At 40.2% G+C, this 13,791-nt stretch overlaps 1 protein-coding gene across 7 annotated transcripts; it reads left to right on the top strand.

Annotated features, from left to right (window-relative positions):
* The first annotated feature begins 1,040 nt into the window (after positions 1–1,040).
* On the top strand, positions 1,041–9,763 carry LOC309385033 (hemojuvelin-like). 7 transcript variants are annotated; one of them, XM_081939090.1, is made up of 5 exons: positions 1,512–1,650; positions 2,978–3,196; positions 3,412–3,575; positions 5,309–5,814; positions 7,775–9,763. In XM_081939090.1, the coding sequence occupies exons 3-5, from the start codon at positions 3,464–3,466 to the stop codon at positions 8,387–8,389; spliced, it is 1,233 nt and encodes a 410-aa protein (XP_081795216.1). In that variant the 5' UTR covers positions 1,512–1,650; positions 2,978–3,196; positions 3,412–3,463; the 3' UTR covers positions 8,390–9,763. The 7 variants fall into 7 exon arrangements, with proteins under 7 accessions (XP_081795219.1, XP_081795218.1, XP_081795216.1 ...); XM_081939091.1 differs by having other exon boundaries at positions 1,579–1,597; XM_081939093.1 differs by lacking the exons at positions 1,512–1,650; positions 2,978–3,196 and adding an exon at positions 1,041–1,186.
* Positions 9,764–13,791: the final 4,028 nt, after the last annotated feature.

Genomic DNA, 13,791 nt, shown 5'->3' with positions numbered 1-13,791 from the left:
CTATCCAATCTGATTTAAGAACCATTGGAATTACTTGGGGAAAACCCAGAGGTGGGCTGCACATACGTTAACAACCGGTTCTCCGGAAATATGAGGGTGCGCATGTGAATGCTTGCTTCGCTCGCGCGCATGCCTTCCGCGCTTTTGTGTGGTTTCAAACCAGTGGTGGGTTTCAAAATGTTTTAGAACCTCTTCTGTAGGTGTGGCCTGCTTTGTGGGAGTGGCTTGCCAGCCATGTGACCAGGTGGGAGTGGCTTGCCAGCCATGTGACCAGGTGGGAGTGGCTTGCCAGCCATGTGACTGGGTGGCCAACTTGTAAAATGTGGTGAAACTCACTTAACAACGCTCTTGCTTAGCAACCAAAATATTGGCTCAGAAACTCTGGCATTTGAAGCATGCAAGTCTTAAAGCGGTCAAGTTACAAGACCCTTGCACCCCTAACCCTTTAGAAAAAAAAACCTTAGGAGGGTTCAAACTTGACAGCTTTAAGACTTGTGGACTTCAACTCCCAGAATTCCTCCTCTCGCTCTTCATCTTGATGATGTGCGGACGGGCGGGGGGAGGGAGCTGGAACCGGTTCTAAACGGCACTGTAGATTTCTATAGAAGAGGTTAGAACTGGCAGGAACCCACCCCTGCTTCAAACACACAGCAAATCTTGTCAGGCAGCCGCGGTGAGTAGAGCAGGTGAGGCGTGGCCATCAGCTGGGCTTCGTGGATGAGGAACAAAGCCAGAGAGTGAGATAAATAGAACAGGCTAGTGCCAGGGTGGTTGTGTGGGCCCAGATGGTGGTTGGCACTATTGGTTCACCCTAACTGGTCTGAACCAGCCTGAACCGGCAGCAACCCACCTCTGGGAAACCCATTTTTGAACATTACTTGTAACTCTTCCCTATTGCTCAGCTGAATCACTGTCAACCCATATTCAATCAGCAGAACATATCAGCTGCATCTTTGCTGATTCCTCCACCTAGTGGGTCTATCAGCATCCTGGGCCCAGAGTGTTCCTGAAGGCCAGCAGCAGGATTTGGGGCCATGTGTCTCACTTGGGGAAGGCAGTTCTATAAGGCAATTGCCATAAAAGAGAAGACTACTTCCAAGGTCCCACCAGGACAGACTGCTTAACTTCATCAACAAATGCAGTCAATGATGTCCCCTGGCCTGAAACCTGACTGTAATGGGTTCAGGTAATCTGCTTCTTTCAGAATCCTTTGAAGATAAATAAAACATATTTAATTATGTGAACCAGTCTTCTACCTGCTCAATGTGGACACCTCTGAAAAGCTGAGCTCATGTTCTGCTAAAATGTTCCTTTGTTGAAGAAGAAATAATGGTCTGATTCATGTAGCCATTTGGTAGCCAATGGCCACATGGAACATTGGGAGGATTGAGAATCACAAGATAGGCATGGCCTTGTCTGGATAAGGCAGAACCTGAGATGGAATTGATGGTGTTTTCCTTTAAACTGTGTGATCCCTATTTTAGAATTTGCATTAATAGTTCTCACATGTTTCCTTCTTCAAGACAGCAGAAAACCAAGCTGCTAATTTATAGGAGTCATAATAATGAGGAAGAAGATCTGAGAAATACGAAAAAAGGTGACTCAAGAGCTGTGGCTTATGCCATCTCTTTTCAACTACATGTGCACATTGTAAGTCTTAAAAGTACTTGTAGGCCTGGAGGATTTTCTCTTTAGCAATAGCAATAGCACTTAGACTTATATACAGCTTTACAGCCCTCTCTAAGCAGTTTATGGAGTCAGCATATTGCCCCCAACCATTTGAGTCCTCATTTTACCCACCTTGGAAGGATGGAAGGCTGAGTCAATCTAGAGCCTGATGAGATTTGAACTGCCAAATTGCAGGCAGTTGGCAGTCAGCAGAAGTACCCTGCATTACTGCACTCTAACCACTGTGCCACCACAGCTCTTTAAGAGCAAAGGTGGGTAAAATGATTATTTATTATATTTCTAGTCTGCCTTTCTTCCAGAAACTTAGGGCAGTGTACAAAGCACTATCTATTCCATAATTTCCCCTCCATACAACTACAAGTCTCTGTTATGCAAACCCATCCCATTTGATTATCTTATCATTCAATATACTGTGTAAACTCAGAAAGTGGGTTAGTTCAGTAACCTTGCTGAAGTTAATCACTGAATTAACCCATTTATCAGAGCTTATGCAATATGTTGAATGGTAAGCTAACCAAATGGCATGGCTTTGTACAACAAAGTCACAGCTCTTGGGTAACCCACCTTAAACAAAGTTAGTATGCTATCAGAGTTTAGCCCCTAGATCATTAACTGAAGTGATTAGGAATGAATGGAACTGATGAGGAATGAATTGTTGTTCCTATTTGAATTGATGCTGCAAACTGAGATACACAGGCCAGCTCTTGGGCATATTATGGGAGGGATTATTTCAGTGATTCAATGGTGACTCAAGGGTCTTTCTCTGAAACTTGCTACCTATTGTGAAATGTTAAATATTTTGGGGTTCTGTTATCTTGTTATAGGGATCTTGTATGCAGATATTGTATCAACTGGTTGATCATTAACCATCCAAACCAAGTTTGGAAACAGGGGCAAAGTCTCGCCATAGTTTATTGACTTTAGTGAAAGTAGCACAGTAGCACACAAATGTGATTGGGATGTGTAGATTGTCACTAGGTCCTCATAAAATCAACCCTGGACAGTAGGAATGGAGGAGATAGTTTACTGGACAGTGGAAGAAGATACTCCTTGTTTGCTGTAGTGCTCTTGAACAAGAGACCAATGGAAGCTCATCAAAGAGTAAGGCAAAATATACCTGCAACTAGCTGGCCCACCAAAAGGTGGACAAAGACATTGTTGTGTGAATGATTGCTCACAGTTTTGATGGTGGTTTGCCAGCCTGAAATCTTCCACGTTCTGCTTTGATTGATGTTGGGGGTGGATAAAAGAGGAATAACATATCTTCCTCTACCTTGCTTTGTTTAAGTCAAGAATCTTCCATCTTGGCTGAAAAGTGAAACCCTCCAAAGAAATAGCTTGTTGCAAAGGACTTTTTATATTGGAGCACATTTCAAGTCACCAGAGAGGGCTGCTAAGAGATGTGAAGAGTCTGAAATACTCCACTAAACTGCAAAGCAGAGATTTCTAAGCTAGTCACTGATTTGAAAAGGAAACCTTAGGTAACTGTGCCTTCCAATTACTTCAGGTAAGAAATGCCTTCATAAAAGCACGATGGCCTCAGAACCCTATGATGATAGAAATACCAAAAAAGAATGATTTCATTGTCACAATTTTTTCCTCCCTAATAGAATTCAAAATAAGAGCTACAGATTAAAAAAGATAGGACAACAATGTTCCAGGAGGTCAGATTGTGTGGCATAAAACTGGACAAGATTTATTTCAGTCTTTGTTTATTTACAGCAAACCATTGGAAAGAAAAGGTGAAGAGACACTTGAATGATCAACTTCCAAAATGACTGAATGGTTCAAAAGAAGGCTATCAGCCTGCTGCATGAATCCACTTTACTTAACGAATCCAAGCTTCTTCATTAAACTGCTGGTCCTCTTCCTAGTATATAAACATGGTAAGAGATTGGCTTCTAAGTTATCTTGGGGGGGCGGGTTAGTTCTAAATTAGAGTCTTTCTCTACTGCTGAGTTAAACTGTTCTCCATCCAAACTTCACTCAGCCAAAAAATCCCCAAACATTAGCTTGACATATTGTTGTTCTCATTGACGATCCTACTGAGACTCTATTGCCTCTGTCCCTGGACAACCTATATTCGAATCACGCAAAACACCCATGAAAAATGAGGGCTGGATTTTTTATTTGTTTTTTGGGAGGGTGGGATAAGCTTGAAGCTACGGTTTTCATGCATTTTTGTCTCAAAATAGAGACTGTACCATCAATTTTCTGCTGTAATAGTCAAAGGATGTAAGTCTTGTTTTTTGGTTTTGTTTGAAGCATTTGGATTTATGAGTGCCTTGCTTTGTTTTCTACAAGAGCCTCCTTCCATTTCTGATCTTCTGGATAATTTGTTATAAAAATTCTATAAAATATCATTATCCTAAGGAGTGCCATTCTAATACACGAATGGTCTAGAGCTGTGATGGCAAACCTATGGCACACGTGCCATAGGTGGCACATAGAGCCCTCTCTGTGGGCACACAAGCTGTCACTCAGCTCAACTCCATGGCACATATGTGCATGCCTCCTGCCGGCCAGCTGAGTTTCAGGTCTCTGCCATAAATGCGGGAGATGTACCTGCATGCATGAGGGGGGAGCACTCCGCACTCCGTTTTTGGTTTCAAGAGGCTTCAGGGAGGTCTACTAGCCTCAAAACGGGGCACGGGGGGGCGGGATCATGCACATGCGCAAGGGGAGCATGGAAGGTGGGGAAGCACAGGGTGGTCATGCACACATGCACAGGGGGCAGGGCACATTGCATTGTGGGTGTGGGCACACATGCGCTGTTGCGCACGTACAATTTCAGCACGTGAGGACAAAAAGGTTAGCCATCACTGGTCTAGAGAAGTCCTGATATTCCTGATCCTGTATGGAGGTCTTCTTAATTGGATGGTTCTACTAATAGCTTTCCTGCCAGTTTGGCTAATAGTGACTGGAGATTTATGGAAGTTGGAGTCATTTATGTCTGAAGAGAACCAACTTGGAGAAGGCCTGTCATATGTAGAAATGCTTTTGTCAGATATGAACAACCAGACCCTCCACATGCAGAATTCAAACTAGCTACTTTATTGTTGTATATCTATTTTACAGGCATCTTCGCACACTGGGAAAAACTAGGTTCAAAGGCATGTGGTAGAGGGACCTTGCCCTCTTGTGTTTATGTAATGAGTCCATGCAAATTCCTTGTTTGATTCTGTCCTCCTGACTGGGATGTTCTCCAATAGCTTTATTGCTAAAAAAGGGGAAAAATATCCTGTGATCTCCAGCAGAGATATCCTGGGATGGATGTGGGGAAGCACAGAAAAGTTCCAGGAAAATAGACAGCAATGAAGAGTGAACACAGAGTGAATGACTTCTTTCTGACTTGAGGAATTTATACAGGAGGCATTCTCTGTTGTATTCAGAGCCCCTGTTATCTAGATCTTCATTATTTATTTAAATGTATTGGCTGCCCAATTCCACATTGGACATTTTAAAAGAGTTGGAAACTCTGGGACCAGATGACCAGGCTTTGCTTATGGAATTGCTAGTCAAGTATTATGGAGGAAATTCCTGCAACTTTGCAAATGATGTTGAAGGATGACTCTACAGTCTTATTTCTAATGGTTTCTTTTGACTTCCCTTGGTACAGTTGATTCCCAATGCAAGATTTCACGCTGCAGTTCTGAATTTATAGAAGCCACAGCAAACATGCCTAACTCTGAAAGGAACACCACCTACTGTAATGCCTTGAGCGCCTACTCCAGCTGCACCCGGAGGACGGCCCGCACTTGTCGCGGGGACTTGGCATACCACGCTGCTGTTTATGTCATTGAAGACCTCATTATTCAGAACAACTGTTCCAAGGAAGAGCCAACCACAGTGGCCAAACCTCCAGCACTGTCAACCAACAAACATGATTATTTCCCATCCACAGACACCTGTGACTATGAGAAGAGTTTTATCCACAAACATGGCCAGTCTCCCACATACCAGTATTGTGCTGTCTTTGGGGATCCTCATGTCCGGACTGTCAGTGATGAGTTTTACACTTGCCAAGTTGAAGGCTCCTGGCCACTTCTGGACAACAATAATTTATTCGTGCAAGCCACTAGTTATCCTACCATTAAAGGATCAAATGTCACTGGAATTGGCAAGGTAGACTTACATTCTTTTATATTGGGGGCTGGGCAACCAACAGGGTGAATGTATTTCCCCGCGTCCCATTTGAGAATTCCCAACAAGCTGAGAAAATGCTGGCAAAATAGCTGATTTTGCTGGTGTGATTTGGACGACGGTAAAGGTGAAATTGTAGCAACTGGATTATATCACATTGTCAAAATCTACATTATGGTATAATGCCGTACAGGTAAACCTGGACTTTATAACAGTTCATTTAGTGACTGTTTGAAGTTACAATGGCAGTGAAAAAAAATAACTTATGACCATTTTTCACACTTACAACCATTGCAGCATGCCCATGATCACATGATTAAAATTCAGAAGCCTGGCAGCAGACCTGTGTTTATGACAGTTGCAGTGCTCTGAAGTGTTCATGTGATAAACTTTTGTGATTTTCTGACGAGCAAAATTAATAGGGAAGCCTGATTCACTTAGCAATCGTTAGTAACTTAACAACTATGGCAATTCACTTAAGAAAGGTTGTAAAATGGGGCAAAATTCACTTTACAATGGTCTTGTTTAGCAATAGAAATGTTGTGTCCAATTATGGTAGTAAGTTGATTACCTATATATAATCCCAGCTATAATCTTATCAAAATTTTCCTCTGATAATTCAGGAATGTGTTTGAGCCTTTTCTTACCTGGTGCCTTTCCTAACAGATTGGAAAGCTTTCTTTGCCCTCTCCAATCAGGAAATTGAATCTAAGTAGTGGATGCATAACTGATGTGAATATTGCTGGAATACTGGGTCCAATATCTGCTCCTATTACTGATCAGAATTTCTTATATAATTCCCAGCATTTGCAAGGATCTAACATTATTGCAAAGGGACGTGGTGGCTCAGTGGCTAAGATGCTGAGCTTGTCGATCAGAAAGGTCAGCAGTTCGGCAGTTCGAATCCCTAGTGCTGCTTAATAGAGTGAGCTCCTGTTACTTGTCCCAGCTTCTGCCAACCTAGCAGTTTGAAAGCATGTAAAAATGCAAGTAGAAAAATAGGAACCACCTTTGGTGGGAAGGTAACAGCGTTCCGTGTGCCTTCGGCGTTTAGTCATGCCAGCCACATGACCACGGAGACGTCTTCAGACAGCGCTGGCTCTTTGGCTTTGAAACGGAGATGAGCACGGCCCACCAGAGTCGTGAATGACTAGCACATATCTGTGCAAGGGGAACTTTTACCTTTACCTTTAACATTATTGGAGTTCCAGTGGTTTGACTGGATCAAAGAAGTTGTCATTATTCCTAAGATAGCTCAGTCACCTTTAGTTAAATAGCTAGGACTATCCCATCTCTGGTTGAAAGCTTGGAGATTCCCCAGATAAGGCAAAACTTCCTGATATCTGAACCAATTTGCTCTGAAGAGCCAATGAACTTTACTATAGTTGGTGAAGGAACATCCCTGGAAGCAGGTTAGTATCAATACATAATGGAAGAAGGAGTTTATCTTCTTATGCTCCTTTGTTTTTCCAGAAATCCCACAAGAAGTTGTATGCTTTCTGCTTTTTTCAGCTCTGAATTACAGTATGTTCTGCCATTGGTAAACTGGACCCTTTTGTATTGGGGGAGGACACTGCTGCTGTTGGAGACCCCTAATTTGTCTCTCTTCTGTAGTATAGAATCCACCACTATAATTCTCAGGCAAGATTGTGGTTTTGGATAAGCATGGCAGTTAAGTTGATCAGGTCTTCTGATAAGGGGTGATATGTATTTGGGTTACTCCTTTTTCTTCAGTTACATACGAAAAAGCATCTTAGCTAATTTTAGACTTCACTCCTACCTGATGAATAGTGTTTGTTTTCCCTCTAAAAAAGAGGAAAAGATTTTAACTTGATGTGTGTTCCCTTTGGATGGTAATATATGAACTGGTCATTGAACGGCTCTTAGAGAAGTTAGCTATCTGAACTATCCCTTGTATTTTAAAGCTATTATTCCTTTGCAGCTTACCATAATATTTAAAAACATGAAAGAGTGCATTGAAGAGAAGGTCTACCAGGCAGAAATGGACAACCTGCCAGTAGCATTCGCAGATGGTTCAATGAATGGTGGTGAGAAACCTGGAGGGAGTAGCTTAACCATTCATGAACATATACCTGGACAGCACATAACAATCCAAGCAACATACATTGGTACCACCATTGCTGTGCGCCAGGTAGGGAAGCACCTGTCCTTCTCCATCCGGATAGCTAAGGAGATAGCAACCTCCTTCACAGATGAACAGGATCTCCAGCTGTGTATGTCAGGATGCTTTCTCAGCCAGCGCATCTCTATACATAACTGCTGTCATCCAAAAGGCAGCCTGACCAGAAAGAAAGCTCGTCTGCTATGTAAGGAGAAGCTACCAGTTGAAGATGTCTACTTCCAGTCATGTGTCTTTGATGTGATGACTTCAGGAGATGTTAACTTTACTCAAGCAGCACAGAAGGCATTGGAAGATGCCAGAGCACTCCATCCAGATTCCAAGAAAATCCATATTTTCCACAGTAATAGGACTTCTCATCCTTGCAGTTCATCCTTCCTTCTCTTAATCCTCACAATACTACAACTGTATATTTGAACATTTCAGTGGTGACTACAAAATCCAGGGAATCAGCAAATATGGTTTATTTCCTCAAATGGCTTTTTAAGTGCTGATAGATGAGCTACCCCAACCTGTTTTAAAACTAGAGTTAGGTGTCCCATCCATGTTTTTGTGTGGAAATCTCATTCTTATGACCTGGAACATTCCAGGAAGTTAAGAATATTTATCTATCCTGGGGTGAATGAGATTTGTATTCCTAATGCTTCTTGGTGCAATTAATCAAGAGGACCTTGCACTATAATTCCCACATAGCTCAGTGGCAGTTATAAACTGGAACTCTTTCCCTGAATTTGACGACATCCTTAGTTAAGATCCTTAATTACTAATGACAATCAGATGAAGGAAATATTTGGGTATTCAGTGGCTTTAAGTTTTTTTTAAAAGATTTAGTGGAAAGCTGAAAGAGATGAAAACTAATGATAAATGTTCTTTGGCGCCTTAAAATATCTGGACAGTACACACTGAATGTAGTAAGCTATTTTTTTTCTTCTCAGCATTCTGTTTGCTCACTATCTTTTCAGGTTTATTTAATCTCTTCTGAAAACTGGAAATTCACAGCTATCTACAGAAATAACACTGAGACTGCATTGCCCCTTTCATTAAGTTTTAGTTTGCAAAGTCAGTGTTTCTAGAAAAGAACTTTGCTCTAAGTGTCTATAATGATTTGTTTATAACAGAGAGCAAAATGGGAACTCCTCAAAAAAATGTAAGGGCTACTCAGATGCAATCACTATAAATGCCTGAACTATAAATGCAGTCAGAAGAACACATTTTCTTTTTTTACCCAATACTTGTTTTTCTTCTTCCAGACAAACTGCAGTTGTTTTTTCCCCATTGACAGCTCAGATTGTAGATTCTATGGAGCCAGATTTGAACCGAAGTTCCCAATAGATTCTTGAATTAGGTTGGCTCCGTTATTAAAGTCAGAGACAAGATAGCACTTTAAGAGTATTGGATGGGGATTGAAATGGGGCAATGCAGGGGCAATGCAGGTTTTTACAATGTCACAACTCCTTTGCACTAGTATTCACACACATGCATGTGCACACAGAAGCTAAAGTAAAGGCAATGCATATAAAATTTGTACTGGTTTCCATTTCAGTGTTCTGGTGCCCTTATCTGAATAATTTAAATCAAGAATGTATCTTAAGGATTATAGTTTTGGATGCAATTAAGTTTTATGTATAAAATTTTATAACATATAAAATGTGACTTAAACATACAAAATGTTTACTCCAAACCAGTCCTCAGAATGTTGGTGAGATGTTTATACAGATGTCTGATGACCCAAAGTATTCAGTTTGGAAAAAACAATTTTAGGATATAAATGAAACCAGTTTAATAAAGTTAAACATTTTAAAAATTATATTGCTTAGTAGTTATTCTTTTCCATAAAGGGAAAACTATACATCCATTGCACAGAATTCATTAGGGCTTGCTAGGGCTTAGTACTGGTAATCAGAAAATGATTGTTTTTCAGCAGAAATTTAATAGAGTTACCCTCTTATTGAACTGGTAGCAACTTGCAATATCGGGATATTATTTGATTTTCATACTGTTGCACTCACGTAAGTATCAGTGGTTTACAATAAACAAACAAACCCATAGTACAATATTAATATATTTTCTTCATTTGTATGTCATCCGCTTCTGAAGGTTTTTGGTCACTAATCTTCATATATACAACTATAAGAATATTCACAATTATCTGGAACATATAATTCCAAAGGTGCTATCTTAGCTAATTAAAAAGAGCTCCATTTTAACCTGGAATGTCCAATGTTAAACTATTTCACCAGGGTGATAGTGAAAAGGATTCTTCCTAGTCTTATATTCTTATTCTTCTAGGAATATAACAGGTTGGCCCTTCAGATTACCAACATGTTTTTTGGGTTTATTGGACTGGTCAGTTCTAGTTGTAGAAAGTGGTGGTAATATGCCTCTGTATATGCCAGGGCTCTAAACCAGAGATTTTCAAATTTAAGATGTTGACTGAGTCCACACATCTTTGCATTGCTAAGTTTGAAAACCACTGTTCCAGGCCATACAGGGCTTGCTATATTAAAATCAACATTTTAAATTGTAGTTGGAATTCTTCTGGCAACCCATGTAGATTTCACAGCACAGATACTAGATGTTCATGGCATTTACCATCCATGCATGAGCTGCTCCACTTTATGTCAACTGAAATGTCCGAGGAGTATTTAAAGGCAGAATCCTCTCAAAAACTTATTAAATTTCCCAGCTGCAGAATTGTCTCAGTGAAAGGTTATTAGAGTTTCAAACTCTGGTGACCTTCTATTACAAGAAACTTCTTGGATAGAAGGCACAGAGAGTTCAAGTGTCATATAAATGGGTTTGGGGCTTAAAGCATGGTCAGAGATGCCGTCTTTCTATAAATCTTGGTGGGGGTGTGTGGAGTGCTGGCTTTGTTTCAGTAAGTGGAATGATTGGTTGTGTGGTTGTATCATGATTGGTAGATTGGTGCTGATTGGTGCTGGCTGTGTGTCCATTGTTGTTTCTTATTGTGACAGCCTGGGTGGTGATGGGGCTCGTTTGTTGACTAGGGCTGGTTTCTAGATGTATGGTAGGCAGGAGGTCACATTTATTCATGTTGTGGGGGTGTTTCTCTATTTCGATAGCTTCCATAATTATTCTCTTGTTGAAGTGTTCAGTTTTGGAGATTAACCATAACCACAATCACTCCATGCACACGTGGAAACGTATGACTAATTTCTTTCTTTTTCTTTCTTTTTTTCTTTTCCCCTAATTACTTGCATTGGGCTTATTCCTTATGCTATTTATGTTGTTTGTATTTGTTGTCATGGATTGCACCAGTGAGGCTAAAACCAATTTCATTGTATTTATTTTGTACAATGACAATAAAGGTTATCCTAATACTAATGACCACATAGATACTGTTGGTCTATGCTCAGTCTGGCCATTATATGTATCCATCTCCTCTGTAATAGCAATAGCAATAGCGCTTAGACTTATATACTGCTTCATAGTGCTTTTACAGCCCTCTCTGAGAAGTTTACAGAGTCAGCATATTTCCCCCAATGATCTGGGTCCTCATTTTACCCACCTCGGAAGGGTGGAAGGCTGAGTCAACCTTGAACTGGTGAGTTTTGAACTGCTTAACTGCAGCTACCACTCAGCTGAAGTAGCCTGCAGTACTGCACTCTACTCATTGTGCCACCTTGACTCTTATGAAGTCAATCCATCTTACCGCTGGTTATCCGTTCACTGTTCACTTTCCCCAACAGCATTGATTTCTCAAGGGAGCTGAATTTTCACATAATGTGCACAAATTATGAAAATTTGAGCATAGGCATTTGTACTTTGAGTGACAAATCTGATTTTAGTTGTTCTGTGATCTATTGTTCATTTCCTTGTCTTTCTATGATATTGTCAGGTGTCTTCCCAACATTATAGTTCAAAAGCATGAATATTTCCTCCATCTGGCTTCTTGAAAGTCCAACTTTCACCACCATAGACTGTCATAGGGAAAACCATTCCTTGCACGATTCTGATCTTTGAAGGTATACACACTTTGCAGCATCTGAGTTTCCTTTCAGAGGCTTTTATTGTTCTCCTACCAAGTGCTAGTCTACAGTGGATATTTACTGTTGACAGTCAATCTTAAAAGGCAGAAGATATCAACCACTTAAATAACTTCACTGTCAGTTCTAAAGCTGGTAGCTGTATCTGTTATTTTTTATGTTCTTTTTATATTCAATCTTAGCCTCTTTTTTTTACTGTGATCTTTGATTTTCATTACTAGAGCTTTCAAATAATTTGCATTGTCAACCAACTGGGTAGCATCATCGATAATGCAGGTTATTGATGTTTTCCTTCCATTTTAAAAAAAAAAACCATGCTCAGCTTTTTCCAGTTTAACTTCTTTTAATATAGGTTCAGCATATAAACAAGGAGGCAGCCTTGTCTTACACTTTTGCCAGCCTGGAACCCATTGGTTTTCCTTTGTTCTGTCTGGACTTTGGCTTCCTATTCTGTGAATAGGTATCAACCATTCATGGTTGACTAGATCAGGGAACAGATCCCGAAGAAGCCTACAACCATATCATAATATACTCTTGTAAGCCTGTCATCTTCAGGGGCTGCCACAAAGAAGAGGGAGTTAAACTATTCTCCAAAGCACCTGAGGGTAGAACAAGAAGCAATGGGTGGAAACTAATCAAGGAGAGAAGCAACTTAGAACTAAGGAGAAATTTCCTGACAGAACAATTAATCAGTGGAACAACTTGCGTCCAGAAGTTATAAATGCTCCAACACTCCTAAGATTTTTGTTAATCACTTTACCTTGTCTAGACATGTGGTTTTTCTTGGTAAAATACATGATATAATAGCAATAGCACTTAGGCTTACATACCACTTCATAATGCTTTACAGCCCTCTCTAATCGGTTTACAGAGTCAGCATATTGCCCCCAACAATTTGTCCTCATTTTACTGACCTCAGAAAGATGGAGGTCTGAATCAACCTTGAGCTGGTGAGAATTGAACTACCAAACTGCTGGTAGCCAGCAGTCAGCAGAATTAGCTGCAGTACTGAATTCTAACCACTGTGCCAACATGGCCCTTATGAGCCTTTTTCCATGCAGTATGAAATGAACCCTTTACTGTTACCATTTAAGTCATTATCTCTAGCATTTTCCTGTCTCATTGCTGCCCAATATAGGTACTTGTTTGTTTTAGTTGAGCTGCAGGGATGAATTTCATGAGATGACATTGCTGGGACTGTACATTTTTGATGTATATTCCTGGCATTCTTCTCTGATTCCTCTCAAAAACAACCCCTTGCCATGATGAGGCAACATTCAAGAAAAGGAAATATATAAATCATGCTACATAGCAGTAAAAACTGTCTTTGAGGATAAAGTTTAGAGTTCTTCAACAATATTAACAGGAATGTGGAGGAAGTGACCCAATACATATAGTTTATTTGTAAATTCAGAAGACCTTTCATGATGTTCCTCATTACAAACTGTAAACCCAAAGCAGTAATGGGATAAAGGAGACATCAACTTTTGAACTAGCAACAATTTAAATAAGTGTTTTGTTTTGCCAGTGATCTGATGTTGGGATAAACACAGCTGTTCACTGAAATGTCCATTCATTCATGCATTTGGTAGGAAATGCATATTATTTAGGTAGTAAAAGTGAAAGTGAGAAGATCTTTCCAAGCAGAAGAATCGAAAATGAGACCAAGCAGGGTTAAAAACAAATCCAAACTAGAACAATGTAAAGACCTCCTACCCATGTCTGTAATGCCATTGTAGCTGCTATCCCTCTCTGTATATCTTTATATATGTATGTTTTTATATACTGTATTATATGTATGTATGTACTGCG

The sequence above is a fragment of the Natrix helvetica genome, assembly GCF_964273705.1.
Source record: "Natrix helvetica genome assembly, chromosome: 1".
Classification (NCBI taxonomy): Eukaryota; Metazoa; Chordata; class Lepidosauria; order Squamata; family Natricidae; genus Natrix; species Natrix helvetica.
This window is presented reverse-complemented; position numbering and strand designations above follow the sequence as displayed.

Coding starts and splice junctions, on each gene's coding strand:
- LOC309385033 (XM_081939093.1), top strand. CDS start 3,464: ATGACTGAATGGTTCAAAAGAAGGCTATCAGCCTGCTGCATGAATCCA. Junction 3,576..5,308: donor CTTCCTAGTATATAAACATG/GTAAGAGATTGG, acceptor CCCTTGGTACAG/TTGATTCCCAATGCAAGATT. Junction 5,815..7,774: donor ATGTCACTGGAATTGGCAAG/GTAGACTTACAT, acceptor ATTCCTTTGCAG/CTTACCATAATATTTAAAAA.